The following is a 27,304-nucleotide window of genomic DNA, read 5'->3' as shown; positions in this document are numbered from 1 at the left end:
GCGATCGATTGATCAGGGAACTCTGAGAAGTCCAAGGCTAGAGTAAATACAAACTAACAAGCAGCTATATCTTTGTAGCAGGATCAAAGTTTTGCTTAAAATCTTTGTTCCTTCTCGAAAAGAAAAGAACCTTCTTTTAGTACGGACTGGGCTGGGTCGTCCGAATCTCCAATTTATGACCATGTGTCGCGGCGTTTTGGACCGTCCATCGTCGAGCGGCTGACTTTGTTTTGTGGGGCAATTAGGGTTCCTGGCGTGGGCGCGATAGGGCAGCGGGGGCGCGAGATGGCGGTGGCGGCGAGACGCGTGGACGGGTGAGTGGATCGCTTCCCTGGATTGCGACGCCGCGCCTCCGCAGAGCCTAATTTCGATTCTCTCTAGGTAGGGGAAGAAGATTGGCTTCCAGGGATTCTTTAGCTCCCCGGCGCTATCGAATCGCGGATTGGATAGAAGGAAGAACAGGGCAGGGAAAGAAGAGAAGCAAAAATGGATCTCGCGTCGATGCAAGACGCATTCGATCGAGTAACAAAGAAGCAGAAGCTCTCGTACGCCAAGACCGAGGATGTGATCGACAAGTTCATGCACGAGATCCAGGCGGCGGCGTCCAAGCTGGATCAAGGCGACGTGGTGGATCACAGCGCGGTGCTGTCGGAGCTCCAGGCGAAGCTCACGGCGGCCGTGAACCAGCTCTCGTCGGCACAGAAGGAGGTGAACTTGGCTCTCAGCAAGTATGGAAAGGTGATGGACAAGCAATTTTGCGCGGATCTCTCCAAGGCGTACAGGGACATGGACTTCGATCACAGGCTCGTCAACCAGATCATCGCCCTCCACTTCTACCGGCAGGGGATGTTCGAGCTGGGCGACTGCTTCGTCGGCGAGGCCCAGGAGAGCGAGGGTGCCGCCGCGCTCAAGCTGCCATTCTTCGAGATGTATCAGATACTGGAACACATGAGGAACAAGAATTTGGAGCCGGCGATCGAGTGGGCGAAGTCACACCACAAGGAGCTCAAAGAGAAGGGATCCTCGCTCGAGTTTAAGCTCCACCAGCTGGAGTTCGTCCAGACGCTGCTCAAGGCCGGGAGATGGGAGGCGCTGCTGTATGGGAGGAGGATCTTCGGCAAGTTCCCGGATCATTTGGGAGTGATCAAGAAGCTCATGGCGTGCATGGTCTACTTCGCGCGCGACGTCGGCTCCAATCCTTACAAGGAGCTGCTGGCGCCGTCGCACTGGGAGAGCGTGGCGCTGGAGTTTACTCGAGAGTGTTGCGGACTCCTGGGACAGGGATACGAGAGCCCGCTGCACGTAACGCTCTCGGCGGGGTCGCAGGCTCTCCCGACGCTGCTCAAGCTCTCGTCGGTGATGAGCAACAAGAAGGGCGAGTGGCAGGCGATGAAGCAGCTCCCGGTGGAGATCGAGCTGGACAAGGAGTTTCAGTTCCACTCCATCTTCGCGTGCCCGGTGTCGCGGGACCAGAGCTCCGCCGAGAACCCGCCGATGCTGCTCCCCTGCGGGCATGTCTTGTGCAAGCAGTCCATCGTCAAGCTCGCCAAAGGTAACACTCGGCCTTTCAAGTGCCCCTACTGTCCCATGGAGGCCTCGTCCAGCCATTGCCGGCAGATCCACTTCTAATATCCTCTCGCTTCTTTCTCTCGTCGCCGATCTTCTTCTCGCTTCTCCTCGTTGTTCTATTTTACTTTGATGTTCTTCTTCTTCCTCATCCCTTGTTCTTTCATTCTTCCTGATAGATAGCTGCTTGTAAGTATGATCATTCAGGCATCTACAGGGGCACGAAGAAAAAAAAAAGAAAAAAACAAGCAAAGTGGTGGCGAACTCGCAGAGAAATGACCATTCGTTTCTTCACAAATATTTGCGATGCCTTTGTTTCTAACGAGGGGGGAAATGGTTGTAAATAGAAATTTGCATTTAACAGCCAAACTCTAGGTTGGAGAGAGTGGTCTTGGTCACGGGAGCATCGTCCGGGCTGGGCAAGGAATTCGCGATCGCGTTCGCACGGCATGGATCTTATCGGGTGGTGCTCGCTGCGCGGAGGGCGCAGCTGCTGGCATCGGTGTGCGAGGAGATCGGGCGCGACGATGCGCGCGCTGTGGAGCTGGATGTGAGCGCAAGCGAGAGATCCATCGATGCCGCCATTGATCGGGCGTGGAGTTTCTTTGGAGGTGTGGACGTGCTCATCAACAATGCAGGCATTAGAGGCAACTCTCTCTCTCTCTCTCTGTGTCTCTGTTTTTTGCTTGCAAATTCCCTCGCGTCGCTTGTTTTTTTTTTTTTTTCCGTGAAGATTCGTTGACTCTCTTGTGATAGTAGTTTTTTTTCTTTTATCTTCACAGGGCCTGTAAAATCGCCTCTGGAGTTGGACGAAGAGGATTGGAACAAAACCTTTAACACGAACACGAGAGGTACATGGCTGGTTTCCAAGGCTGTCGCGAAGAGGATGGTGGCTGCCAAGAAACCCGGCTCGATCATCAATATCTCCTCCTTTGCATCATCCGGGGGCATTTTTCCCGGCGGGACGGCATACGGTTCATCCAAGGCTGCGATCAATCGCTTGACTCAGGTACCAGCCCCAGATCTTTCTTCCGTGATCTAACCTTTTGTAGATCATGGCCTTGGAGCTTGGCAAGTTTAAGATCCGAGTTCGCAGCTGGGATCTTTCGATCGGAGATCACTGAAGGTCTCGATCAAGCCTGGGTCCACGACGCAGCGGCCAAGATCGTTCCACTGCGCCGCTTCGGACAAGTATCTCCAGACTTGACTCTGGTGCTCATTCTCGCGAGCGATGAGCACTCGTCTTATATGACCGGCCAGATCTATCTCGTAGATGGTGGTCACACTTTGCCTTGAATCCAACGCTGGTCTTCTCTGTGAATTGATAATCCAACTCTTTTTTCATTTTCTTTTGTCAAACGGAGAACTGACTGCAGTTTCTTGAAAATTTGATATACAACTCACGATAAGGCTCATGGCTGAAGTAGTTTTTTTAATCTTGCAAAATTTCTGTAAAAAGTGGGAGTAATAATACATGTTTTTGAGCCCAAGTGGAGGCATGAGGATCCAAATGCAATGCTTTAACACTGTGATATCTTTTGCCACATTTACACTTTTGACCAAAAGTGTTGAACAACTCAGGTCCTCTCAATTAGCAACCTCAATGTGAAGGAGATGTGTGCTAGGATGTTGATCCAGGTGTTCTTCCAACATACCATTAGCTGCCTATCCCTGGCACCGGCCACACCCTGGGCCGGATGGGAGTGAGTTATAATACATGTTTTTGAAGGTTTTGCATATCTCAACACTTCTGGTCTTTTTATTTCTACTAAGATCTTTGTGGGAGTGCAGCTATCAAATCTTACTTCCATGTACTTGGCACAAATATTTACCTTGGAAGGTAACTCATGTCAAGAGGTTGTATGAGGTATGTGGTAATCTTATTCCCTCTGCCTGAAATATGAACTCAAATGCCTTCTCCACAACAGCCTCACCACTATGAGATTTATTAAAGAGATGCCACATGAGATGACAAGCCCATTATTGCTCATCCATGTGCATGGATCCTCCTTGCTCACATAGCTCTCTAACCAGCCTACTTGGTTTTCCCCTTTAAATGTTGTGATTCAGGAGCTTACTTCCATTAGTAGCTACAGCATAAACCACTCTCCTCGCTTTTTAGACACAACATGACAGATCCCAATCTCATCAAAGTTGAAAATGCAGTAAGGTTACTTGTTCATTAGTGCTTGCCATATAGCATAGAAAAGTTTGATGACTGCTAGTGTGATGGCAGATGCTCAAGCACACTCCAGGATTGTGGAGAACACAAGCTCAGTTGAGAACGATGCTTTTTGAATCCATGCCACCAACCAAGAGTAAGTTTTGATTTTTTCTTTCGACTTTCAATGCATGTCTTTGGCAACCAGGGAAGACAACAGCCAGTTGTTTGGCATTACATATCCAATTGACAGTGCATCTTCTTCCACTTCCACGAAGATCTTAGTTCTACCACATTTTCACCTCGTGTATGGCCCATTGTGAAAGTACGAGTGTTGCATATAGCACACCATACTCTTATGCACACTCTCCAATGGATTTACCTTTTTCAGTTGTACAACAAGGTGTTCCCGTATCTACTACGTTTGAAGCGGATTCAGCTTGAGCTTGAGAAGTCTTTGCAACGTGATCAAAGGGAATCCTGAGGCCCTCAGATGATCCCAGAACGCACTATTTGATCAGCTGGACTTTTTTGTACAGGTAGGGCTATTGTTAAGGTTTGATTTAGACAAAATATTTTGCATACTAGGTAAAAGAAAATGTAAGTTTTTACTTGTGAATTTATGTGTGTGTGTGTGTGTGTATGAGAGAGAGAGAGAGAGAGAGAGAGAGAGAGAGATCTCACTGTATTCAACAACATGATAACTTGAGTGAAAAAAAAGAGAATGGTGCTGAATGTTTTGAATGGTTATTTCTTATAAATTCTAAAAATTTTGTATTGAGTACATAGTGATTTAAATTCTAAACTTGAAAATTATGAGTATTAAAACGACTTGGAACCAATTATAATTTTATAAACATCTGTTTAGTTGGAGAGAAACCCCACCTCGCCACTCCAAGAGCTACCCAAGGAGGTCACTTACTTCTATAGTGTCAAATATGGTCTGTGCATTTGAGGGGTGGTTCAATACCATATTGAGTAGAATTTTTTTTATATGGGTGGTTTTATGGGAGGGATATTCGGAATATCAGATTGTAAGGTTTTTGTTTCTGTATTTTAATATGCATTAAATAGTTTTAAAATAAACGTCTTTTAGATGTACTTAAGGGTAATTTTATACTTATAAGAACATTCTCTAGTTGATCTTTGCAAGAATTAATTAATATAGTGGATTAGTAGTTTTCACTCTAAACTATATTAGAAGGCACCAAATTAATAGTTGTTCTTCATTTCAATTGTTAAAAATTCTTATTTAAAAATTTCAAGACTCTAAGATAAATTATAATTAAATTAATTTCCAACAAATCATTATTTTTCTCAAAAGTTTTGGTTATTGTATTTTTGAGAGTAATAAATTAATGATTCTAGTAATTGTAAGAGTCTAAAATTAGTCTACAAACTCAATATAAGTCCTCAGTTCCATTACATAAATATTTCTGTTTATTAAAATTATAATTATTGAAGGAAATTAATTTCTATTTCAGTGCTACTAAAGATGGTGTTTTTTTTAAAGTATTTTATAAAAACCTTTGAACAATATTTCAATATTATTTGTACTAATATAATAGTTAAAATATCATACCAAGTTTCATAGCAAATTATCAAATAGATTTAGAGAATTTTTAAATTATATTTATCACCATTTGAATGAAAGTGTACAATGAGTAATTATGATAATGATATAAATACATAGCATAGTATAAACTCTTTGTGAATTTAATATTTAAATTTTGAAAATGCTATCACCCACTTATATATAGTTTATTTTTAGTAATTTTATAAAAAAATATTGTTCATGATAAATTTATTAGATATATAATTATTTCTATAATCAACTGGTGCTTGTGCTTTGAGTTTTATTTTATTCATAGTTACATTGGTGGTTCTTTGGGAGTTTCAAGTTTTTGTAACAATCTATAATAGCCTGGCAAAAACTTTAAATATTCCACCATCATCATTTTTTCATCGTTTGGAGAAGAGGATGGTGTAATTTTTGTAAATACACACTTACCTAGGTTATACATTATTTATAATAGTATAGTATATGGATCATTCATTAAGTTTGAATATGGTCCATCCATTCTGAAATATAAACAAGAATCTAAACCCTAATTAATATACTTATTCCTATATCCAGTATGATATTAATTTGTTTTTGCATTTATCTATTATTTGCAAAGACAAAACCATTTTCTAAGAAGTAAAATGATGAAGAATTGCTAAATTATAATATCCCTTTACTTTATAAATATATAATTCAACTATAGTGATAGATTAAGCTATAAAATGATGGATTAATAAGCATTAGTAGTAATGCTATAGATATACTCTATTTATTTTTCTATTGATGGTTTAAATGTTCTTTATATTAGAGAATCAACAAGCTGTTTTTATAAATATAGTAATACACACGACAACATAAATTGAAAATGTATATGAAATAAAGGCTATCATAAGTATTTTATAATTTGGTTACTACCATAAAAAACTTAAAGAGTTGATATTTATAGTTGATAAAGATGTGTTCTTTCAAGAAGAAGTTAAAACTTTGTCAAAATTCCATCTTGACTATAAAAAGAAGGAGAAATATGATAAACTTAAATAAAAAATTAAAATCATCTTTAGGAAAAAATTACAGGTTTATAGTTGAGCATACAAATATTACTCTTAATATTTTAGGCTTTTAGTGAAATATAATTTAACAGAATATATAAATTTTATAAGATTGCTAATTGAAAGTGATTGAAGATATGATACATCTAATATATCACCATAATTATCATATTGCAAATCTATTTAAAACTTCATCTTATAGCATTAGTTCTGTTAACTGTATGAATATGCTAAGTTGGTTTAACAAATTTATGATGACAATAAAAGCTAATTAAAAAACTGATAATCTTAGTGTAATTCTCAAAAATGAAAATTAAAGTAGATTACTTAACGAGACTTTTTGATGAAAAAGTGCTCTATATTGTTTTTATATATTTGAGTTAAATTTTTTTTCCTATACTTTTATTATTGATAAGTAAACGAAGTTCCAAATTTCAATTTATTTGTAAATTAGTAGAAATGACTTTAAATAAATTTATTTCTTATATTATTAGAATTTATTACCACTATAAAGTTTGCCTTATAAGGATATTATAATTATAATTTGCTAGAATTTAAATCTGTGTTTTTGTCAAGAATAATGGTTATATGGTAAATGCAATTGCTTGAACATGCTCAATAAGAAAAAACGTGGTAAGAAGTGAATAATTTTTTTAAATTTGTATTAAAATGAACTAATTTTTAACAAAAATTAAAATTCTGCAACTAATTTTATTCTAAAATTATAAAATTTACGAAACTAGTAAGTTTGTATGAAAATTTATAAGGTAGTCTTATTGTCATTTCAACTTTGTTTTATTTATCACGATTGTATATTTTGTTCATAAATTAGCCTATAAATAGTTTTGTTAATAGTGTACTCTTATGTCAATGCAGAGAAAGATAGAAATTTTAATGTATCATTAATGTGGATATAAAATAATCGATCTTGTCGCTTTGCACCATCAACAAGCCCCTTCACCAAACTATAAATCAAACATAGAACATTCTTGTAAAACTACTAGAAATTACTAGCATTTGGTGTTTCTTCTATTGCTATAACTGCTGGAAGTTGAACCAATTTTGCAATTGCTGATAGAACTTCTCCTTTAACTGGGTTCCTTGGCTCAAATTAAATTGATGTCTAGAAGTGAATGAATTATTACTCGATCACTGTTATCAAGCAATAAATACAAAATATCAGTTACAATCAGCTTGGCAGACAGGTCCCAATGAATCGAGTTTTGGACTTGCTGCTTACTATTAGCGCGGTTTACTGATGCTGTTCATGTCTCTGTACTGTCACTTATCTCTGATGTCTCCTATACACTACCAGGTCCTTCACCTATCTGCTCTCTAGGCCTATCACTTACCTCTAGTGTCTTATACATTGCAAGTCCCTTCATGCATCTCACTAATCAATTTGTTAGGAGTTCAAGGATTACCAACTCCTTACAGCTGTCAATATCCATTGGGGCTAACCTTTTATCACAGTCAGCTCCTCACCGTTCACATGGACATGTGACTGATTATGTGTCTAGCTGTTTTATATCTGATAAATTCTCTAGTTTGTTTCCTGCTGTAACGTTGACACTGGCTAAGTCCTCACTTACTCTTGGATCAGACACTTCAGTTCTCTCATAAAGCCATCCTCAATAAGCTAAGAACAGATAAAGAGTCAATAGAGAGGAAAAAACAAAACAAAGCAAACATGAAAGTACCTTCAAAACATGATGAATGGCTGTTTTTTCCTCAACGCCAATGTTCATGGTATCTTTGCAATAGATTTGCACATGTTCCCACACTCCTTGCATGATTTTTGTAGGTTTTAAACACCTTAATTTTGTAGTATCACAAGCCTTTCAATTAGGGTTCCTGGCAACAAACAACTTCACTTTTCGAGAAGGAACAAAGATTTCGTTTGACGGACGAGCAAAACTTCGATCCTGTTACAAAGATACAATCACTCGATGGAAATTTTTCTTCCCTCATTCACTATACACGATAACAAAAGAATTCCCTGATCGATCGATCGCTGAAAAAAACGAAGGAAAAGAAAAACCTGCGTGAGACCGAGAGAAGAACTTAGTCTAGAAGCGAGAAATGCGTAACGTACCTTACTCGCAGCCTGTACAGTATACACAGTTTGCTCCATCGCTCCAAGCTTAGTGAGCTTCCTCCAACGTCGTGGCGAAGCTCTCTCCCTTGCTCGGCGTCGAGGCAGCCATAGTCGGCCCGCCACCGTCGTGCTCTTTGTCCAGCTGGGCCTGCCGGAGCTTGCAACACCAGCTCTCGAAAGCGTCGCTCAAGTCGGGGAAAGCCTTCCTGCTCTTGAGACACGAACCGATCCAGATCTTAAACACCGCCTCCTGGTCCACCAGCGGCAGCGTCGCCACCACCGCGCTCAGCCCCTCCTCCAAGCTCCGCTGGAGCTCGTTGTCCTTACCCATGCTATCGTCCGCGTCGTGGACGAGCTTGGCGATCACCGGCAGCCAAGTCGTGACCAGCGCCAGCCTCAAGTTCCTGGCCACCACCACCTCTCCCTTTTGCAGCGCCTGGAAGATCCTCACCAGGATGCAGAACAGCGTCTCGGTGAACGGGTTCTGGTAGATCCTCGACACCATCAGCTGCGCCAGGTCCTCCTCCTCGGCCAGCATCTTGATCGCCGTCTCCGCAATCTGGAGCGAGAACAGCTCCTCGAGCAGCCACCGCAGAGCCGAGCACGCCACATTCACCTGGTGGGAGTTCCAGGAGAAGAAGTTGACGAACTTGTTGAGCTGGATCTTGAGCGCCTCCAAGTTGGTCTGGACCTCCTTGAAGAGCGCCACCTCGTTCACCGCGGCAAAGGCCGACGACGCCGGGGCCTGGACGTTGGCGAGAAGAACTCTCTCGGTGATGTCCCGGGCCTTTGGAGGAGCTCCGTTGGAGACGAGCGACAAGAGCTCTCCCAGCACCTCCTTCATCACGTCCACGGGCTTGCAATCGGGCATGCTCCCAAGAGTACACAGCCTAGCAGCCAGATCCGGGCTGGGTCGCAAGTGGAGCGACGACACACAGCTCCGGATCGCCTCCTCGGCGTCGGGGGTCCATGGAACAGCCTCCAGGTACTTCATGCACGCCGCCACACACTCGTGGAGGAGGAGCTCCGCCGCTACCTCGAGCACGGTGAGCGCGTCCTGGACATCCGCAAAGGCCGAGAGCTTGAGGCGATCGGGGACGTAGAGGACCTCGAAGCAGCGGACATAGGCAGTGGGATCCTTGCACTTGTCGAGGCACAGCTCGATTGGGCGGCCGCCGCTCACATTGTTCCAGCGCTCCGAGAGGCGTGCCTCGAAATATTCCGATCGACGGAGGACGTGGGAGTGGAGGTGGAGGAGCGGCAGTGGATTTCCGCTGATCGGCACCAGCTCTAGGTGGACATCGGCGCTGCTCACGTCGCCATACCCATACCTCGAGGAGCAGCAATTGCTGCCGCCGGTCGAATTTTGCTGCTGCTGTTGCTGCTGATGCGGCTGTGGCTGTGGCTGCTGCTGCTGATCCTTTGCCGAAGACATAAATCAGCAGCGAAGACCAGTCGATCGATCAATCGATCGCGCGAGCGCTCCACTTCCGCCTGGCAATAAACCCTAACCCAGAACCTTGGAAACAAAACGTTTGCACCTCTTCACAATAAATGCGGCGCGAAAGGATTCGAACCCGCGACATAGACATTTAGGTCAAACGAAAAGTTTAGACAGAAGAACAGTTAGTTTTCTTTACAAAGACGAGGAAATATTTCCGCAGTGGATTTCATCATCGTCGTCACCGAGCACGACTCGGCAGCAAAAAATTCTAAAAAGCATAAGAATTTTTTTTTTTTCTTGATTCTTCCTTCTCCAGCCCTCGTTATCTGAAGATGCTGCTCACGGAGCTATCATCGTAGACTCGCCAGATTGTTTCGCCCAGGAGATTTGCGACGGAGAGAATCGTGAGCTGCTTGAAGCTGTGCTTCACTGGTATGGTGTTGGTCACTATCACCTCCTCGAACAGGCCTCCAGAGAGCCTCTCGATCGCTGGTGGGCTTCGAGTGGCCGAATAGAGTTAGAAAACAAAAAAAAAAAAGAAAAAAAAGAAAAAAATGGATCAACTTCTTTACCTGAAAACGCCGTGTGTGCAGCAAGCATAGACCGCCTTTGCACCTTCTTGGCGCAAAAGTGCTGCTCCGTTTGTTATTGTTCCTGGAAAGAAACGTGTAAAGAACATCAAAACCATGCTTTCGGGCCTACCAGCGGTGTCGATCATGTCATCGACCATAATCGCGATCTTGCCTTTGACATCGCCAATCAAGTTCATGACCTGCAGTAGCAAATCAACACGCATGAGAAAACAGCCAGAAGAGGATGCCGTCTACCTCTGAAACATTGTGACCTTGTCTGCGCTTGTCGACGATGGCAAGCGGGGCATCAGACAATTTCTTGGCAAATGCCCGAGCTCTTGCGACACCACCAACATCTGGAGAAACTACTACTAAGTCATCTGCGGAGATCATTTTGCTGGCAAGGTAGTCCAAAATGACAGGCTGCAAGAAAGAGCAAAGAGATTTTATACGGGAATGGTGACGTTGAGAAAAATATGACGCACATACCTGTCCATAGACGTGATCAACAGGAATATCGAAGTACCCCATACTTTGTCCAGAGTGAAGATCACACGCAAGAACACGATTTGCACCTGCCTCAGTTATAAGGTTCGCTACAAGCTTTGCAGCAATCGACTCTCGACCAAGAGTCTGGAAAGAAATCGCCAGCGTTAGAACATCCGAAGAAAACTAAGATGAGAAACTTCGCTACCTTTCTGTCAGCTCTAGCATATCCGAAGTATGGAATCACGGCAGTGATCGTTTTAGCATGCGCGCGTCTGCAAGCATCGATCATCACAAACAGCTCCATTAAGTTCTCGTTGGCAGGAGGACAAGTCGGCTGGACCAAGAAAATATCACAGCCGCGAACGCTCTCTTCGAGATGGACATGGATTTCACCATCGGCAAACCGCTTGATCGTTCTTTTGCCCAGCTCGAGGCCCATATAGCACGCGATTTCCTGAAAGCGCGAGCGTCAGTTCGTAAGGAACCGGAAGAACAAAGAGAGTGTACCGTGGCTAACGGTAAGTTGGCAGTACCAGAGAAAATTTTCAAGCGTTCTTCAGGCCTGGAGCTATGGAGCTGGAATGCTCGAGAGTGTAGAACGTCGCGTCCCGATAAAAGTTTTCTAAGATCGGCCTGGAGAGAAGATCAAAAGAATTACAACAAAGAAAGAAGAGGAAATCAACACAAAGAACTTCATCCATACCTCGTAGTCGGAAGGAGAAGATTTGGGGAAAGTGAGGTGCTCGGCGACACTGGCCGTCACCGGCAAAAATCCGCGCTTGCGCGACGATCCAAGAGCCAAGCCACAAGCTCTGCATTCGCTACGGAGCTGGATTCTCCCGAGCATTGGGGAGCAAGGGCTGTTTGCAAGAAACGCAGAAGCCATAGCCGCCGACGCCGACGCGACGATCCAACGATCCAATCCAACAACAATCCGCCCCGCCGCGCGCGATCGATCGGTCGATCGATCGATGAGAAAGAAGCTGATCGCGCCTTCTTGGCCGGCGGCAAGCGTTGAATGGAGGGGAAAGAAGCTAAAAACTCTTTTACTCTTTTAGGGTTGCGCCGACAAATGCGAGCCGCGAGAAATTTCAAGGCAGGAGATCGAAGCTCCACGTCGGCACTGTGACGTGGCGCAGGAGTTTTACTATTTGGATGGCATTTCCATGTAACACATGTGCTTCAAACTTTTGAATGGGAATAATCTGGCGATGTTATACAATCGATTCCATGCGCTGTAACAAAAGATCCCTTTCCGCGTTTGTTGAATCGACCAGAGGTAAACCATTATAAAACTTGGAAATGCTCCACTAAACGATACCAAAGGCCATATAAAGAAATGCGGTGAGCGTGGATCGAACACGCGACCTTCAGATCTTCAGTCTGACGCTCTCCCAACTGAGCTATCCCCGCTTTACCTGTAGAACTTTTTGACTAAGAGAATCTATGAAAGGTTGATAGCGTTGAATTTTTCATGATAAGCATCTTTTCTTTGGATGAAGAGAACAGCAAGCTTTAGAAATTCGATCGCTTTGAATTTTCCATACATTTTCTATATCATATATTGTCTTGTATGATATAGATGATAAGAATGTATTCTTCGGATCAAGAGAACACGTAGGTAGAGCGAGCTTATCCCTGACACGCGTTAGAACACTTTGATGATCGCATGCTACCCGCTGGAATGGATTGGCACTGGACTACTTTCTTGTTTTCTCTTCGGGAGGCAATGCGATGGGAACCAGATCACCAATGTCCTTGTTGTCGCCCTGAAATACAGTCAGACTTATCACTTTGATTTTGATTCCAGCGCTTGAAACTTACCATAAGTTGAGTCAGATTCCATTCGTTGCGGAAGAGAAGCACGGGACGTCCCCACTGGAAACAACAAAAAGGAGTGCATAAGTTTCTCAAAGAAATCTGCGTAGAGTTTAGAGTTTTCAAAACCTGGTCCTTGACAACCATGCAGTTGTAGAGTCTTCCAGCTTTCTCGATCGCAGGCCATCCTCCTGTTACCCACCGAGCAACGCTGTAACCAAGAGGTTCCAGCTTGGTTTCGATACCGTACTCGTTTAGCATCCGATATTGCACTACCTGATCCAGGTTTTGGATATGGAAACAAAGGAGCTTTATGGTGACGTACCTCAAACTGTAATTGTCCCACTGCTGCTAGAATCGGATCGTTTTTTCCTGCGTCGACTGAGTAGAGCACCTGATTATCAACAATAGTAATCAATCCATTTGAGCTTTTCAAGTTAAAAAACCTGAACAGCTCCTTCACCGAGAAGCTTGTTAATGCCTTTCTGGAACTGCTTGTACTTTGCCGGGTTCGTGTTTCGCATGTAGCTGAAGAGTTCTGGGGAGAAGGATGGAATTCCTGGGTAACGTATTTGTCGGCCAGAGAAAACTGTGTCACCGATGCAAAATGCGTTTGGATTATTGAGACCGATAACTACAACCATAACACACAACGTGCTTGTTAGATGGAGAGAGAAGGGAGAATAAAACGAACCATCTCCGGCAAATCCGTTGTCAACTATGGAGCGATCTTGCGCAAACATTTTCTGCGGCCTTGTCAGCGCGATAGTTTTGCCTGTTCTGGACACTTGAACTTTCATCCCTTTCTTGAACTGACCCGAGCATACACGAACAAAAGCAACTTTGTCTCTGTGTTTCGGATCCATGTTCGCTTGTAGCTGCAATGAGCATATTAGATGGTTCTACGAAGACAATAGTATTCACCTTAAAGACAAATCCAGAAAAGGATGGGTTTTCTGGATGGATCTCACCAATGTCGCTCGAATGTGTTCCCGGCTTTACAGAGTACTCTAGAAAACTTTCTAAAAAGAGCTCAACCTTCAACAGAAGAACAATAAAATTTTCAGAATTGGCAGTCACTTCTCAAGAAACTTACGCCGAAGTTGTTCATGGCACTTGCAAAATATACAGGTGACAAATCGCCTGAGTGAACCTTCGAAATGTCCAGCGGCGGTGTCAACTCTTCCAGCATTTCCACTTCTTCCTACGTAAGCCGCTTCCGATCGAACACAACATGCTTACAATAAAAACCTGGGAGAAAGGCTCCTACCTCAAGCTGTTTGTAGAGATCCGTGGGTATAATTGTCTTTAGACTAGGATCCATATAATCAAGGACTCGCACTGCAGCTCCAACACTACCATGTTTGCCACCTCGTTCGAAAAGATGAACCTGTCGTCTCGGCCTATAGTAGACACCAAGAAACCTGTGCACAAAAACAAAACGTAAGTGATTAAAATCAAAACGATCAAATAAAATCAAAGCAAAACACCTGTCGCCAGAACCAATTGGCCAGCTGACAGGATAAGTAGGGAGCTCAAACTCCTTTTCTATTTCATCGATGAGCTCTAGCGGTTGTAAAGCTGGTCTATCCAGCTTGTTAAAGACTGTAAACACTGGCAACTTACGCATTCTACATACCTGCGAAAGGTTTATATGAACGATTTTGAGCAAGAAGTAGTGTTACGTTACCTCGAACAACTTTCTTGTCTGCGGCTCTAAGCCTTTCCCCGCATCAACAAGCATGACAGCGTTATCTGCTGCTGCCAGGGTTCTACAAGTTAAAATCATCCAACTTCAGCAAATAGAACCACCGGTATTTGCTTTAAAAAAAGGAACTCCCACCTGTAAGTGTCTTCACCAAAATCCTGGAGTTTACTATTTAGATTGACAACTTCATCTACGAAACAGAAAATAGAGCCAAGTACCTGATGGCCGGGAGTGTCAAGTAACGTTATCAGCTGGCCTCTAGTTTCAAAAACCATGGCTGTGGACGTGATAGATATCCCTGGATAGAATTATACAGAAGATTATAGCCCGAGAACCAAACAAACAGAGAGTATCACCTCTTTGCTTTTCGAGCTCCATCCAATCTGACGTAGCATGCCTTGAAGCTCTCCGAGCTTTGACAGCTCCAGCCTCGTGTATGGCACCTCCATAGAGAAGTAGCTTTTCTGTCTACACAAAATCCCCTCTTACGAAACAAAAGAGGAAGCAAAAAACTGAGACATACCAGCGTTGTTTTTCCAGCATCTGGATGCGAGATTATGGCAAAGTTGCGCCTTCTTCCAATTTCCCTGGCAAACTCCGCAGGAGAAACCTCTTCCTTTCCTGGATCTTCGCTAGTAGAACAGGGTTTCTCCCCGGGCTCGATCAAATCCCTGCCACTGGCACCACTACTCGCAAGAATTCTATCCTCTCCGGCCGTCACGACCTCTACAGAACCCACCGAGCAGTGTAGCGGTGTCCAGCATTTCCTCGAATGGTAGCGGCAGTGAAAATGCGAGGACGACGGCGCCCACCCGTGCGTCAAGAGCGCCATAGCCGAGGGGTTAACCATAAGCCCTAAATTCTTACCGCAAAAAAAATTTAAAACATTCGAAAATATAAACGTTGCGGTGAGCGTGGATCGAACACGCGACCTTCAGATCTTCAGTCTGACGCTCTCCCAACTGAGCTATCCCCGCAATTCGAGTTAAAGACGTCTAACAGGTGATATTACGTGATGCGCTACGCGGACAAAGAAACTTTCAAAAATCTCTCCGTTCAAATAACGAAAGTGGAAACCGCATTAAACGGAAACCACTATTTAAAGGCACACACTTGCAAAGTGCTTCCATTCTTTGTCTCGAGTTCTTGCCTGGAGAGGCGCATTTTTTAGGGCTTGCGCCTTGGGGCTCTCTCGGACGATCGAGCAACCATGGCGCGCAGTCGATCGCCCGTGATTCCCCGCGGCAGCCGGCATTTCCCTGCAATTGAGATCAATTGCCAGGTATGGATGCCGGAATTCGCCGCCGTCGCCGCGAGTGATTGATCTCCTAGGAAAATTTTGGTAGAATTTCAGGGATCCAGGCACTTCAGGGATTTGCTCCATTCTCGCGTCGCGATGCCTGGCATTCCCTACGCCTCTCCAGCGATCGAGGCCGACGCGCTGCTGTTTGGAGGCAGGGACAGGGATTATTGGCAGCGAGGGCCCGATCATCTGGATTCATCACGCCGCATTCCTCTGGTGGCGATCAGAAATTGCCAGCCGGAAATTCAAGCTGCCCGAAGCAAATCACGCTCCAAACTCGTGGCGGTTGCGGCGGCTCCAACGACGATACATGGCCCCGCCACTGTTCTTATGAGCAGCAGCGACAGCGAGAATGATTTGGCGGCCATGGTTCACGATTTCATGGAAAACGGGGGCGATGGCTATGATAGCAGCGACAAAGAGTCCCCAACACCCACTGGGTTCGCAGTCTTCTTTGAAAAACTCAAGGTAAGAGGGTGGTATTTTATTTTCTTCTTTGCTCCTGCTGCCACTGCCACCACAAGTTTTTGACATTCTTTCCCTTGGCGTTTTTTCAATGCAGGCTTTTATCTCGACCGCGTCACCCGTTGAAAAAGAGTTGCGCAGCGCGGTGATCCGCATCTTATGTTCCATGACCGAGGACCGGATGGATGGCTTATGCCACCGCGGAATTGATTGCAATGGCCGCTGCCTCCGCTCCTTTCTTGTGAAACGCCTGCGAAAAGCCGGGTACGACGCTGGAATCTGCAAGTCGCGATGGCAGAGCGTGGGACGAGTTCCTGGAGGTAGGTACCTCACACACAACTTAAGTCACTCGCAACTCACAAACTTCTTCGTGGTCCATCTTTCCAGGCGAGTACGAGTACATCGACGTCGAAACCTCCCCGCCATCCGGCTCGGGTTCCTCCCCGGAGCGCCTCATTGTGGACCTCGACTTCCAGTCGCACTTCGAGATTGCCCGGCCGATCCAGAGCTACAGGGCGGCCGTGAGGATTCTCCCCGCGCCCCTGGTCGCCACCCCTCGGAGGCTGCGCCAGGTCTTACAGGTGATGTCTGACGCCGCCAAGTTCTCGCTCAAGCAGAACGCGATGCACCTGCCGCCATGGAGGACCTTCGACTACGTCTCCGCCAAGTGGCTGTCGCCTTACGACAGAGAGATAGGATTGCTGGGGCCGGGATCGGACAGGGCAGCGGCTGTTCGTGCCAGTGATGGGTCCTCCAAGAACACCACCACAAACAACAACAGGGACAATAACAGTGGTGTGGTGGCGGATAGAAAGGGATGCTACGAGCAGCTCAAGCGGACAAAAGCGTGTCTGGCGATGGACAGATGCGCCCCGGCCACGGCAGCTCGAGCTCAATCCAGAGGCAGACACAACAGCGCTGCTGCCACCTCTCCAGAGTATCAGCGACGATCGATCCTATCTTATATCGAGTGAATCGCTGTGGAGGTATTGCTTTCTCTTCTCCTTTTCCCCTGAGAAGAGGATTATTTTGTGTTTTTTTTTTTTTGGTTCTTGGAGAGCGAGACAACGATCGACCAACAACAATCCTACTAGAAGAAGAGTTTCAACAACATACGTAAATACATATATAAAGAAACAACGCGGTTTTTCCAAGATTGTACACTCGCAGGTTTTTACTGTGGATTTTCTGTGAGAATTGCGAAAAGAAAAATTTGAGGCAAAGCTTTGTTTTTCCAAAAGGTGGCAAAATTGATGATGACACAGCAGCCGTGTCAGCATGAAAGGCGCCACACGGTGCCACCTCATTGGCGCGTTATCTCTATTGGGTCTTGAAGACTACGTCCGAGAGCTCAGCCAGGAGGAAATTTACAGTGAGCAGCACGATTGAGGAAGCAAAGATGATGCTAAGGACTACCACCGTGGTCCCAAACACTTTGCCCGGATTTGGCCACTCGATCATCCCAATCTCCTGCGCCAATCCCTCCCAAAATCCCACCGAGCTTGGCGATGGCGCGGCCTGCTTTCTCAGCTCCCGCAGAGCTTCGCCAATTTCTTGCTGCTCCTGCTGCCCGCGAGCTTGTCGAAGCTCGCCCTGCGCTGAGGAGTCCTGGGATTCCTGGGATCCTTCCTGGACCGGCAAATCAAGAGGCACGATGCGCGCGGATTCCTCTGCGCCAGATTCCTGCTTGGATGACGACTGGGAGCACAAGCGGGTCCTCCTCGCGGGCGCATTTCTCCCATTTGTCAAGAAGAGCGAAATCTTGTGCCGCGATGGCGATGGCGATGGCCATGGCGAGGGAGGGAGAGGGGGAAGAAAATCCGCCCTTGTCCAGCCCAGTGCTCCCATAACCTAACCCTAGAAAATAGAATGACTAGTTTTTACAAGATATATCCACAGTTCAAACTAACAAGAATTTTCTTCGCCCTCCTCCTTTTGTTCGAGGTTTAGGGTTTACCAGCGCAGAGGAACAAACGAAATTCGCTTTAAGCCAGCAAAATGAGCGTCATTCCGCCAACCATCATCAAAATGAATGGCAATCGCCTCCATATCTTTTCCTGCAAAGGACGTCAAACGAGTCAAAAGGAAGACAATTCCAAACGCTGCAGGACGACCATTTCCTACCTTGAACATCACTCTTCCTATCAAAACTGAGAGTAGCACGTTGCTGCGCTTAGCCTGCACTCAAAGTCCGCATTAGAAAAGTCCCCGGTTTGCTTTTCTTGAGCCAGAAACAAAGGAGAGAAAAGACCAAAGAAATGGAGAAAAGAGAAGAGAAGATTGAAGAGATTGCTTACCGCAACAGCGTACGAGACGAGCAGGATCTCCAAGCTCTTGAGGTAGCAAATGAAGGCTACAACCTCAAACAGAGAGATGGCCAGCAGCACTGGAAAGAAGTGAATCAAAAGCGAGAACGACTTTGGGCTGTAAAAGAGAACGCAGGAGTCAGCTAAGCTATCACCTGAGAGAGATAAACAAGCCAACCTTGTGACAAGTAGATATAAAACCACGGGAACGGCCGTAAAGCCTCGTTGGAGAGCAGCAAAATTGAGAAGCGATGGTGCCAAGTGACCAGCCATTTTGTCAAGGCTGCAAAGACAATGGAGCTAAGAAGCCATAAATGAATCTCGAGAAAACGAACCTGTTACTTATGCTCAGTAACGCTGCAACACCCAGCATGAGAAGCGTCCCCTCTTCCCTTTTGCAAACTTTAGAACAGGAAAAGCGAAGAAAAAAAGAGAGAAATCTTTACCATTGAATCTGTGGCCACCAGGAAGAATTCCCTCCAGGAATCGCCACCGGAGGGGAGTTCTTCTCACTGAGATCCAGCACGACACCATCGCCATCGGTGGAAAACTTTGGGACCTTGTCACAAGCCTTGGACGAGTTCCAAGGAAGCAAAGGAAGAATCGAGACGATCTTGCCCGGGGGCTCGTCGGATTTCTTCACCTCCACCTCCGCCGGGTGATCAAGCGCGAGGAAGTAGCCGCCGAGAGTGACCACCACGATTCCCATGAGCCCCTGCGAGCTCGGGAGCTCGTTGATGATCACATAGCTCGTAAAAACCAGAAGAACTGGAGTGAAAGCTAGATAAGGAACAGTGACCGAGAGAGGGGAGACGTGGAGAGCACGCTGGTACATGAACCCCACCAGAGCCTTGATCGCCGCGGTGACGAGGAGCGCGGCGACGTACTCGGTGTCCAGCCGCGTCAAAGAGAAGAGATCGAAGCCGCCGGAGAGGAGCGCCATGGAGGAGAGGAGCAGCGCGTCCAGGAGAGCCACCAGAGCTACGAGCTCGCGGTCCGAGAAGCGCTGGGACGCCCATTTCCTGCTGGCATCGATGCAGCTGTGGCCGATCGCGGCGCCCGCGGCGTACGCGAATCCTGCCCAGATCATTTCTCTGCTCTTCTCCGGAGCGAGCGAGCGATCGATCGATCGATCGATCGCTAGGACGATCGCTGCATTGTCGGCGAGAGCGCGATTGGTGCCACCAGAATACCTGCTCGGTTGACAATCACAGCATCGCGGCTCCTCTGCCTCCGGGGACGACCTTATGGAGACCTAATTCGCCCTAATTTCTTTTTTTCTTTCTTTCACAAGGGATGGGTGAGTCTTTTTTCATGAAAAACTCTTAATGAACTTGTTCCAAAAACAAAATTACTTCTATTCACTAATGCTTTTCATTTATCATCCATTTTTTGCTGATCGATCAGCATTTAAGAGTTTGGGCACTTCCAACACCAAATGTGAGATTGTCTTGATTCCGAATTTTGCGCACTTCGTTTCTCCATACAAGCATTGCTTGCTCCTTTGCTGTCGTAGATGCTTCCTCAATTTCCCGCTCCAACTCCATGGCGAAATCATTCTCCTCATCTACTACTGGGACGGGAAAATCTTCCTCCATTTGCTGCACCAACTCCATGGCAAAATTGTTTTGCTTCTTGCCCAAATCGAATCGAGCACCCTGACCCTGTGGGTCGCTGAACTCCCCGCTGAACTCCTCAAGACCCAGTAGTAAATCTAGATCATCACCATCATCGACATTGAAATCCCTGAGAAAGTTCTTCTCCTCGTCCTCCCCGCTGAACTCCTCAAGACCCAGTAGTAAATCTCGATCATCACCATCATCGACATTGAAATCCCTGAGAAAGTTCTTCTCCTCGTCCTCCCCGCTGAACTCCTCAAGACCCAGTAGTAAATCTCGATCATCACCATCATCGACATTGAAATCCCTGAGAAAGTTCTTCTCCTCGTCCTCCACAGAAGGACCCTTGTCCTCCAAATCCATTTTACACCACAATTTCTCAACCTCCTGGAAGATCTCCTCGTCTTGCACGTATCCCTCGAGGTCACAGGCGTTGACTGGCAACGACTGATCCCGGACCACGAGTTGACTAGGGCATTGACCTGTAGTGCTTGGTGATGGCCTCGCCGTTCTCCTCGAAGCTCCGCGACTTGCCCTGCGCGGGGATGCACAACCGCGACTCCCACTGGTTGCGGCCGATGGAATCGTCGACGAAGGCAACATCTCGCGAGGAAGACACTGCCCCCTTGACTTGTTCTGCTGCTGCTCCTTCTTGGGTCTCTTCCTTGGACGACCGCCATCTTCTTTCTTGGCTCGTTTCGCTCGTATTGTGCCACCCAGGGTGAAGTGCCGTTTGCACACCGTGCACTTGTAGCGCGGCTGGATCAGCATGTGGTTTTCGAAGTAGTCAAACTTGGTGAGTGCCGAGCTATCGCAGCCGTGTGGGCAGAGCGGGTGCTGCTGTCGCAAGAAGGCCATGAGCTCCCCCACGCTCCCAAACGTAGCAAAAGCCTGCTGTGATGTCTGTGAACCAAAGATTGGGTAATTTTGGAGATGGTGGATGTCCTTGACCAACACGTCTCTCATTTTTCTCTTCTTACTGTACCAAATAATCTAGGTATGCTATTAAGGGCGATGAAAATATACTTTACATTCAAACAAATATTCTGATACCATATCAGAATATTTGTTGGAATGTAAAGTATATTTTATGAGTAAAATCTGCGCAAGGCCTCATGGCAATGCACAATCCATGCGGCATTCTGTTTTAACTTAAACTTCTGTGAAAAGCTTTTTAAGGCTTTAGTACGGAAGAGACTTTAGACCACTTAATCCATGTCACTAGCCCACAACAAGATTATCTTCTGGATCAGATTTCCTGCTGATCCATACAGAGTTTACAACAAGGGCAAAATCTATTTTGTTTTTGTCGTGCGGGCTAGCACAAACTCGTGCTGGGCGGAGCAGCAAGAGCAAGCTGGTTGTGGCGAAATTAAGCTTAAACCAAAAGAGGTGGATTCCTGAGAGATGAGGAGAGGTGAAACTTTCAGTGACTGGTACTTTTTTCTTGTGAGTAGCAAGAGGCGACCTTTTCGTCTGGTTTAAACCAAAACTAATCTATTGTTTATTCAAACCTTTATGGAGGTAAGACTCTTTAATATTTTAGAAACTTTTTAAAATGTAAAGTAAAAGTCATGGAGTGCATATTTATTTTCTACCTTATACATTATGGTGAAAATATGCTTTACTAGACCGATGTTTTCTCTTTTTTCTCTTTAGGAGCGAGAAACGTTATTCCTTTAAACTAGCAAGGCGATGGCGGCAAGCATTCTAATTCCCTCTCAGAAGAATTCCCAAAAGAGGGAAAATCCTGCATTTCTGGGACGAACAAGCTGACGGCTAGAAGCTCCTCGTCCTCGCAAAACTCCACACAAAACTCGCTAAAAAACCTCTGCACCATGGCTCGAAAGACGGGGCAATTCAGCAGCATATAGTAGCCCAGAAATTCCTCCAAGTCCACCAAATCATCAAAGCTGTCCGCTACAACCATCTCCACCACTTCGTCCCACCTCGATTTGAGCTTCATAGCCTCGCTGCGCTGCACGCCAGGATGCGGTGACAAAATCTCCTTGCCTTTGCCATGCCCAAGGTTCTCCGCATCATTCTTGAACGAGAAGCTGCTGGACGAAGCCTGAGAGTCCTCTAAGTTGCGGTGGACGACTTCCTGGCGATCTAAAGCTTCCGTGCAGCTATCACTGTTCTTGAGTTTGCTGTAGCCACCAAACGACCATAAACTGCTTCCCGACTTCTTGAGCTTTTGCTTCTGCTGCTGCCTGTATGCAAAGCTCGCTGTCCAACTGATCATGTGCTTGTTGCTGCTGTTGCTGCTCCTCTTCACCAGCACCCCACGAGTTGACGACCTTCTACCGATGAGTTTCATCCGCTTCAAGAGATTCTTGCAAACGCTCCGGAACTTAATGCACCAAGGAAAAGAAACCACCCGTAGCGTCCCATCGGCAGCCGTCATTTCATCAACCATCCTCCTCTGCTACTGACCAAGATGTTGATTCTTTCAGGAGAAACGTTTAAGTAGGTGGCCTGGCACCTCTGACTTCCCCCACTCCATTTTTTAGCTCACATCGTCGCACGAAAGAGGCCTACATGATCAGCTTCGTGCCGTCCACGCTCATTGATCCGATGACGGTCCTGTGCATGGAAACAAGTCAGTGCTGTTGCCATTTATAATAGAACACTCACCTGACGTTCAAACAAATGCTTCCAATTGTCAACATCTGACACGTTAAAAAAACATAGGAAGAAAAAAAAAGTGAAACTTATGGGTAGTCAAGCTGCTGCAGCTTTGAGCGACGCCAAAGCGCTCGCTTCGTGCTGCATCTTGAGCGCATTCACAAAAATTTCCAGACCAATCCCCTCCATAATTTGCTCAATCGAGTGTTGCGTCACTCCCACTCGATGATCAGTTACCCGACCTTGGGGAAAGTTATACGTTCTTATGCGCTCCGATCTGTCGCTTGAGCCGATCTGGAGTGACAATTTATAAAAGTAGAGAAAATAACGTTCTGCGACAATAAACTGAATTACCTGATCTTGTCGTAATTCAGACCGACTTGCCGCTGCTCGGGACCGCTCGAGCTCGTACAGCCTAGCATATAAAATACTCAAAGCTTTTGCTTTGTTCTATACAATCTCAGCTCAGTTGTAGCAAAGCACGCGTGTTGAACGGCCTACCTTGTGTTGAGAGCGTTCGTCTTGGATTGCGACCACGATACCTGTTGGAGCGTGGGTAACTCGGACTGCGCTGCAGGTAGTATTTACATGCTGTCCACCGGCTCCACCAGCTCGGTAAGTGTCTATCTTTATCTCGTCATTACGGATCTCGACATCAACCTGTCAGCATAGTCAAACTTCAGCAACAGAAAAACGAGAAAAATAAAATAAAATGTATCAATGGTCTATGCAAGTGCAAAGGTTTAGTAAACCTGGAGTGAACCTCATTCGCTTCGGGAAGAATAGCGACTGACGCAGTACTTGTGTGTATACGCCCAGCCTTCTCAGTGACAGGAACACGCTGCACACGGATGCATATAAAAAAAATGAAACCACGGTAATTACTTTCGTACCTGGACGCGATGAACGCCACTTTCGAACTTCAGAGCTCCATAAACATCATCTCCAGATATTACAGCACTAGCCTCCTATAAAGACAAGCTTAGATACGCCCGTGGAGAACCGGATAGTTACCTTGTAACCTCGGGTGTCGGTGGTAGTAATGCTCAGAACTTCAAACCTCCATGAGTTGTTTGCAGCGTATTTCTCATACCTGAGAGCATTCATAGAAATCCAATAAGCATTCGGCATACACCAGAAAGACGTGCCTACATTTTGAAGAGATCAGATGCAAAAATTGACGCTTCGTCACCTCCAGCTCCTAAAAGATAGATGAAACATATCAAACATGAAGCCTATGGGTTGCACTTGCCTGCTCTGACTTCGAGAATACAACCTCTGCTATCAGCTTCATCTTTAGGAATAAGCTTCAGGAGAACATCGTGCTGAGCATCTCTCACTTCTCTGGTGGCCGTTTGAAGTTCTCCAGAGGCCAGCCTACGCATTTCTTCGTCTTCAACGGACTCTTTTACCAATTCTTTCAAGCCAATTACTTCCTGCATTCAACCAAAGAGTCTCTTTTTCCCAAACTTTAGTCGTCAAACCTTTTCTTTGGCTCTCAGCGCCTTGATCATATCCACGGAGTAATCCAGCTTACGAAGCTCCTTGTTCATCTTGATCAGCTCGTCTGACGCAATCCCAGGCTGAAATCATTCACGATCGTATTTTCAAGGACGAAATCCGAATCTACACTTTACCTCTAGAAGCGCTTTGGAAAGACAGGCATGGCGGTCTTCAATAGAGATCATTCTCTTCTCCAAAATTCGCAAAATATCGTCGGGAATGGGCGCATGCTTGTCTGGAGATAGAAAATCCATGTCTCCAGCTCAATCCACCTACATTTCGCAAGAACATACCCATGAGCGTGGAATACAAGCTCCTGCTTCCCAGATTCCACGCCGGGAGACGCCATCGCCATCGCTGGGCAGCTCCCAGCATTTTAACCCTAAAAAACAGAGCCCAAAGTAACCCAAATCGAAGTAGAAAAGAAATGCCTGCCACGTTGCGGGCAACAGGAAGTCAATCTGGCGGCTCTCTCCGTCGGGATCGCCAGAGGATCACTGCGATTTGCCGCTCGGATCCAGAAGAGGCGATTTGGAGCTGGACGAGCGATGGGAAAGACGGCGATCGATGAGACATCGACGGATGGGGAATTCAAGCGCACCGAGTCATCGTTTCGCAGCTGGATTTCTAGCAAAGAAGGGTGTGATATTCCGGCCGTGGCCGATAGGTACCATCTCTACATCTCGTATGCGTGTCCCTGGGCTTCCCGGTGCTTCGCTACGCTCAAGCTCAAGGGCTTAGACCATGCTATTGGCGTCACGGTATGTCAAAGAATTTCTTTCTTTCTTTTGGAAGTTAGAAGCTTTCTCGCTCTTGCATGAAGCTAGCGTTTTCTTTGATTTCCTGTGCTTCATATGGTTTGTTTGTGACATCTAAGTGTTGTTTTCTTCGATTTTTGTGCTTCATATGGTTGGCATGTATTCTTGTTGCTTTGGACAATTCTAAGTGCTAGAAGCTTCTTCTTTTGTTTTCTTGAGGATGATCTTCACACCTTTCTCTCGTAACGTGTAGTCCACAAAACCAAAGTGGGAGAGAACCAAAGAAGGCGAGGGTCACTTTGGATGGACGTTTCCTTCCTCTGACAACGAGGAACCTGGTGCTCAGCCTGACCCCATAAACAATGCCAAGACTGTCCGTGAACTTTACGACATCGCCAATCCAAACTACACTGGAAAGTACACTGTTCCCGTGAGTACTCGCTACCTTTCTTTCTTCGTTTCTTTCTTTCCTTTCAAGGTTTTCAGAGCTTGATTGCCTGACGTAAACAGGTTCTTTGGGACAAAGCAAAGAAAACTATCGTGAACAATGAGAACTCTGATATCATCCGCATGCTCAACAGCGAGTTCAACCATCTTGCAAAGCGTCCCGACTTCGACCTTTACCCGAGAGATCTCCAGGCCAAGATTGATGAAGTGAACGCTTGGGTGTATGACTCCATCAACAACGGAGTTTATCGCTGTGGCTTTGCAACCAAGCAGAAGCCTTATGAGGAGGTAAATCTTCAGAACTTTTCTTCTTTAGTTTTTCTTCGTTCGGAAGCCATGAATCCAAGTTCTTTTCCTTGTCGCAGGCGTTTGAGGCTCTGTTCAATGCGCTGGATCGCTGCGAGGATATCCTCTCAAAGCAGAGGTATCTGTGCGGAAACGTTTTCACCGAGGCAGATCTCCGGCTCTTCAAGACGCTGATAAGATTCGACGAAGTAAGCTCTGGGGTGTTTTTTTTTTCTTGCTTTCTCTCGAAGTTTTATTCAAATTCATCACCTATGCCAGGTTTATGTTGTTCATTTCAAGTGCAACAAGAAGCTGATCCGTGAGTACCCAAACCTCTTCAACTTCGTCAAGGACGTGTACCAGATGGATGGGATCTCGGACACCGTCCGCATGGACCACATCAAAAAGCACTACTATGGAAGTCATCCCTCCATCAATCCGTATGGCGTCATCCCTGTTGGAAGCGTCATCGACTACTCCACTCCACACGACCGCCACAAGTTTAACACATGAGTTTTAGATTCCCAGTTATAATTGTCACCTTCGATAATATATTATTCGTTTCTCATTTCTGCTTTCTCTCTTTTGCTTTTTACGCTTTCACGATGCAGTGTCCTAAGGATCAACCAATGCCAGATCCCATGCAAGTGGATCTCTATATATTAAGTGCAACTAGCCAACCAGATGTACTTCAACCAGATGTCTTCTGAGATCTTGGGGATAATATGTACCATTGGTTTTGATTCCTTTGACTCTGTCTTGTAGATTCTTGAATTAATCTTCAATTATTACATGCTTTCAAGGCATTAAACCACAATGTAAGGGATAAAAGTTGATTTGCTTGTCACTCTTGGTCCCTCTAGTCTTCAGTCTTCAAAATCTTGAGGATAGTATGCTAAAACTTGAGCAAATTCCTTGCAGCATTATGCAATTGTTTTTTTTGTTAATGTATTTTTCACAAAATCAAATTTTTATATCACAAGAAAGAAAAATATTTTTGATACATTATTTAGCACAAAAGGCATCTAAATAAAGAAAAGCCTTTAGCAAAAGGGGTCTTAGATCATTAAAACCTTTTCTTTTTTTAGAAAATATACTAAAAAGGATATTAAAGAGAATTTAGTTGGATGGAAAGTAATGTTGAAGAATAAAATTAAAATGTTTTCTGTGTTAACTCTTTGAGATTATATAAAAGATATACTATACTACATCTAAAAAAAATAGTAACATTACCATACACTAAATATAAATTAAGGATGTTTAAACTTCCGTATTTTCTTTTACTATCACTTGTATATTTTTGTCAATTAAGGCCTATGGTATTTTTCATATATGCATTTTCTCTTGTGAATTTTTGAATGTTCCAAAAAAAAAAAAAATTCTTTCAAAATTCCTAGTAGATTATAATCATATTTTTTTATTCCATTTTCTTACTTATAGAAAATTTTGTCAAGAGTGTGTAAAAAATCCTTATAAAAATAGTGTTTAAAACTTTTAAAGTCACTATTATAACCTAAAATA

At 45.3% G+C, this 27,304-nt stretch overlaps 8 protein-coding genes, 2 non-coding genes and 1 pseudogene across 13 annotated transcripts; 4 read left to right on the top strand and 7 right to left on the bottom strand.

Moving 5' to 3' along the window:
- The first annotated feature begins 219 nt into the window (after nucleotides 1-219).
- Nucleotides 220-1,929, top strand: LOC9636732 (protein RMD5 homolog). Its single transcript, XM_002974758.2, has 2 exons — nucleotides 220-314; nucleotides 382-1,929. The coding sequence occupies exon 2, from the start codon at nucleotides 487-489 to the stop codon at nucleotides 1,627-1,629; it is 1,143 nt and encodes a 380-aa protein (XP_002974804.1). The 5' UTR covers nucleotides 220-314; nucleotides 382-486; the 3' UTR covers nucleotides 1,630-1,929.
- LOC112347961 lies at nucleotides 1,762-2,903 on the top strand (annotated as a pseudogene).
- Nucleotides 2,904-8,150: 5,247 nt separating this feature from the next.
- LOC112347938 (BTB/POZ domain-containing protein At1g63850-like) lies at nucleotides 8,151-9,939 on the bottom strand. Of its 2 annotated transcripts, none has more exons than XM_024679719.1 (2): nucleotides 8,436-9,939; nucleotides 8,151-8,381 (listed from the first exon to the last, which is right to left on the bottom strand). In XM_024679719.1, the coding sequence occupies exon 1, from the start codon at nucleotides 9,871-9,873 to the stop codon at nucleotides 8,485-8,487; it is 1,389 nt and encodes a 462-aa protein (XP_024535487.1). In that variant the 5' UTR covers nucleotides 9,874-9,939; the 3' UTR covers nucleotides 8,151-8,381; nucleotides 8,436-8,484. The 2 variants fall into 2 exon arrangements, with proteins under 2 accessions (XP_024535487.1, XP_024535488.1); XM_024679720.1 differs by having other exon boundaries at nucleotides 8,151-8,354.
- Nucleotides 9,940-10,051: 112 nt separating this feature from the next.
- On the bottom strand, nucleotides 10,052-11,989 carry LOC9636731 (ribose-phosphate pyrophosphokinase 1). The gene is made up of 8 exons (XM_002974557.2): nucleotides 11,647-11,989; nucleotides 11,451-11,576; nucleotides 11,149-11,397; nucleotides 10,944-11,087; nucleotides 10,710-10,877; nucleotides 10,585-10,654; nucleotides 10,455-10,536; nucleotides 10,052-10,379 (listed from the first exon to the last, which is right to left on the bottom strand). The coding sequence occupies exons 1-8, from the start codon at nucleotides 11,827-11,829 to the stop codon at nucleotides 10,205-10,207; spliced, it is 1,197 nt and encodes a 398-aa protein (XP_002974603.1). The 5' UTR covers nucleotides 11,830-11,989; the 3' UTR covers nucleotides 10,052-10,204.
- Nucleotides 11,990-12,283: 294 nt separating this feature from the next.
- On the bottom strand, nucleotides 12,284-12,356 carry TRNAF-GAA. The gene has a single exon. It is a non-coding gene; the product is annotated as a tRNA-Phe (tRNA).
- An 84-nt stretch (nucleotides 12,357-12,440) lies between these two features.
- On the bottom strand, nucleotides 12,441-15,315 carry LOC9637371 (peptide chain release factor 3). 2 transcript variants are annotated; one of them, XM_002974556.2, is made up of 15 exons: nucleotides 14,993-15,315; nucleotides 14,826-14,937; nucleotides 14,688-14,767; nucleotides 14,605-14,627; nucleotides 14,452-14,533; nucleotides 14,252-14,400; nucleotides 14,032-14,185; nucleotides 13,858-13,965; nucleotides 13,686-13,799; nucleotides 13,456-13,639; nucleotides 13,208-13,395; nucleotides 13,087-13,155; nucleotides 12,891-13,037; nucleotides 12,768-12,821; nucleotides 12,441-12,712 (listed from the first exon to the last, which is right to left on the bottom strand). In XM_002974556.2, the coding sequence occupies exons 1-15, from the start codon at nucleotides 15,299-15,301 to the stop codon at nucleotides 12,644-12,646; spliced, it is 1,842 nt and encodes a 613-aa protein (XP_002974602.1). In that variant the 5' UTR covers nucleotides 15,302-15,315; the 3' UTR covers nucleotides 12,441-12,643. The 2 variants fall into 2 exon arrangements, with proteins under 2 accessions (XP_002974602.1, XP_024535462.1); XM_024679694.1 differs by lacking the exons at nucleotides 12,441-12,712; nucleotides 12,768-12,821 and having other exon boundaries at nucleotides 12,902-13,033.
- A 58-nt stretch (nucleotides 15,316-15,373) lies between these two features.
- TRNAF-GAA lies at nucleotides 15,374-15,446 on the bottom strand. Its single transcript has one exon. It is a non-coding gene; the product is annotated as a tRNA-Phe (tRNA).
- A 159-nt stretch (nucleotides 15,447-15,605) lies between these two features.
- LOC9636730 lies at nucleotides 15,606-17,460 on the top strand. Of its 2 annotated transcripts, XM_002974757.2 has the most exons (4): nucleotides 15,606-16,240; nucleotides 16,335-16,557; nucleotides 16,625-17,223; nucleotides 17,296-17,456. In XM_002974757.2, the coding sequence occupies exons 1-3, from the start codon at nucleotides 15,866-15,868 to the stop codon at nucleotides 17,209-17,211; spliced, it is 1,185 nt and encodes a 394-aa protein (XP_002974803.2). In that variant the 5' UTR covers nucleotides 15,606-15,865; the 3' UTR covers nucleotides 17,212-17,223; nucleotides 17,296-17,456. The 2 variants fall into 2 exon arrangements, with proteins under 2 accessions (XP_002974803.2, XP_024535394.1); XM_024679626.1 differs by having other exon boundaries at nucleotides 16,625-17,460.
- Nucleotides 17,461-18,097: 637 nt separating this feature from the next.
- LOC9636729 lies at nucleotides 18,098-19,864 on the bottom strand. Its single transcript, XM_024679627.1, has 6 exons — nucleotides 18,990-19,864; nucleotides 18,879-18,935; nucleotides 18,722-18,826; nucleotides 18,535-18,661; nucleotides 18,362-18,415; nucleotides 18,098-18,294 (listed from the first exon to the last, which is right to left on the bottom strand). The coding sequence occupies exons 1-6, from the start codon at nucleotides 19,631-19,633 to the stop codon at nucleotides 18,223-18,225; spliced, it is 1,059 nt and encodes a 352-aa protein (XP_024535395.1). The 5' UTR covers nucleotides 19,634-19,864; the 3' UTR covers nucleotides 18,098-18,222.
- A 2,017-nt stretch (nucleotides 19,865-21,881) lies between these two features.
- On the bottom strand, nucleotides 21,882-24,674 carry LOC9637370 (peptide chain release factor 1). The gene is made up of 12 exons (XM_024679688.1): nucleotides 24,587-24,674; nucleotides 24,428-24,528; nucleotides 24,275-24,373; nucleotides 24,043-24,226; nucleotides 23,943-23,991; nucleotides 23,805-23,883; nucleotides 23,684-23,758; nucleotides 23,554-23,631; nucleotides 23,292-23,450; nucleotides 23,145-23,240; nucleotides 22,800-23,084; nucleotides 21,882-22,748 (listed from the first exon to the last, which is right to left on the bottom strand). The coding sequence occupies exons 1-11, from the start codon at nucleotides 24,666-24,668 to the stop codon at nucleotides 22,887-22,889; spliced, it is 1,200 nt and encodes a 399-aa protein (XP_024535456.1). The 5' UTR covers nucleotides 24,669-24,674; the 3' UTR covers nucleotides 21,882-22,748; nucleotides 22,800-22,886.
- Nucleotides 24,675-24,720: 46 nt separating this feature from the next.
- On the top strand, nucleotides 24,721-26,351 carry LOC9636727 (glutathionyl-hydroquinone reductase YqjG). Its single transcript, XM_024679717.1, has 5 exons — nucleotides 24,721-25,054; nucleotides 25,305-25,481; nucleotides 25,562-25,786; nucleotides 25,864-25,992; nucleotides 26,063-26,351. The coding sequence occupies exons 1-5, from the start codon at nucleotides 24,842-24,844 to the stop codon at nucleotides 26,294-26,296; spliced, it is 978 nt and encodes a 325-aa protein (XP_024535485.1). The 5' UTR covers nucleotides 24,721-24,841; the 3' UTR covers nucleotides 26,297-26,351.
- The last annotated feature ends 953 nt before the right edge of the window (nucleotides 26,352-27,304 follow it).

Source organism: Selaginella moellendorffii, unplaced genomic scaffold (genome assembly GCF_000143415.4).
Source record: "Selaginella moellendorffii unplaced genomic scaffold, v1.0 SELMOscaffold_25, whole genome shotgun sequence".
Classification (NCBI taxonomy): Eukaryota; Viridiplantae; Streptophyta; class Lycopodiopsida; order Selaginellales; family Selaginellaceae; genus Selaginella; species Selaginella moellendorffii.
This window is presented reverse-complemented; position numbering and strand designations above follow the sequence as displayed.

Coding starts and splice junctions, on each gene's coding strand:
- LOC9636732 (XM_002974758.2), top strand. CDS start 487: ATGGATCTCGCGTCGATGCAAGACGCATTCGATCGAGTAACAAAGAAG.
- LOC9636727 (XM_024679717.1), top strand. CDS start 24,842: ATGGGAAAGACGGCGATCGATGAGACATCGACGGATGGGGAATTCAAG. Junction 25,482..25,561: donor CTGGAAAGTACACTGTTCCC/GTGAGTACTCGC, acceptor TGACGTAAACAG/GTTCTTTGGGACAAAGCAAA. Junction 25,993..26,062: donor CGCTGATAAGATTCGACGAA/GTAAGCTCTGGG, acceptor CACCTATGCCAG/GTTTATGTTGTTCATTTCAA.
- LOC9636730 (XM_024679626.1), top strand. CDS start 15,866: ATGCCTGGCATTCCCTACGCCTCTCCAGCGATCGAGGCCGACGCGCTG. Junction 16,241..16,334: donor TCTTCTTTGAAAAACTCAAG/GTAAGAGGGTGG, acceptor TTTTCAATGCAG/GCTTTTATCTCGACCGCGTC. Junction 16,558..16,624: donor CGTGGGACGAGTTCCTGGAG/GTAGGTACCTCA, acceptor CCATCTTTCCAG/GCGAGTACGAGTACATCGAC.
- LOC9637370 (XM_024679688.1), bottom strand. CDS start 24,668: ATGCTGGGAGCTGCCCAGCGATGGCGATGGCGTCTCCCGGCGTGGAAT. Junction 24,374..24,427: donor TTTCCAAAGCGCTTCTAGAG/GTAAAGTGTAGA, acceptor GAATGATTTCAG/CCTGGGATTGCGTCAGACGA. Junction 23,632..23,683: donor GTGGCGTTCATCGCGTCCAG/GTACGAAAGTAA, acceptor ATCCGTGTGCAG/CGTGTTCCTGTCACTGAGAA.
- LOC9637371 (XM_002974556.2), bottom strand. CDS start 15,301: ATGGCGCTCTTGACGCACGGGTGGGCGCCGTCGTCCTCGCATTTTCAC. Junction 14,534..14,604: donor TTTGGTGAAGACACTTACAG/GTGGGAGTTCCT, acceptor TTTAACTTGTAG/AACCCTGGCAGCAGCAGATA. Junction 13,640..13,685: donor TTTCTGGATTTGTCTTTAAG/GTGAATACTATT, acceptor TGCTCATTGCAG/CTACAAGCGAACATGGATCC.
- LOC9636731 (XM_002974557.2), bottom strand. CDS start 11,829: ATGGCTTCTGCGTTTCTTGCAAACAGCCCTTGCTCCCCAATGCTCGGG. Junction 11,398..11,450: donor CCAACTTACCGTTAGCCACG/GTACACTCTCTT, acceptor TCGCGCTTTCAG/GAAATCGCGTGCTATATGGG. Junction 10,537..10,584: donor TGACATGATCGACACCGCTG/GTAGGCCCGAAA, acceptor GTTTCTTTCCAG/GAACAATAACAAACGGAGCA.
- LOC9636729 (XM_024679627.1), bottom strand. CDS start 19,633: ATGATCTGGGCAGGATTCGCGTACGCCGCGGGCGCCGCGATCGGCCAC. Junction 18,936..18,989: donor TGGTGGCCACAGATTCAATG/GTAAAGATTTCT, acceptor AGTTTGCAAAAG/GGAAGAGGGGACGCTTCTCA. Junction 18,416..18,534: donor TCGTCTCGTACGCTGTTGCG/GTAAGCAATCTC, acceptor CTTTGAGTGCAG/GCTAAGCGCAGCAACGTGCT.
- LOC112347938 (XM_024679719.1), bottom strand. CDS start 9,873: ATGTCTTCGGCAAAGGATCAGCAGCAGCAGCCACAGCCACAGCCGCAT.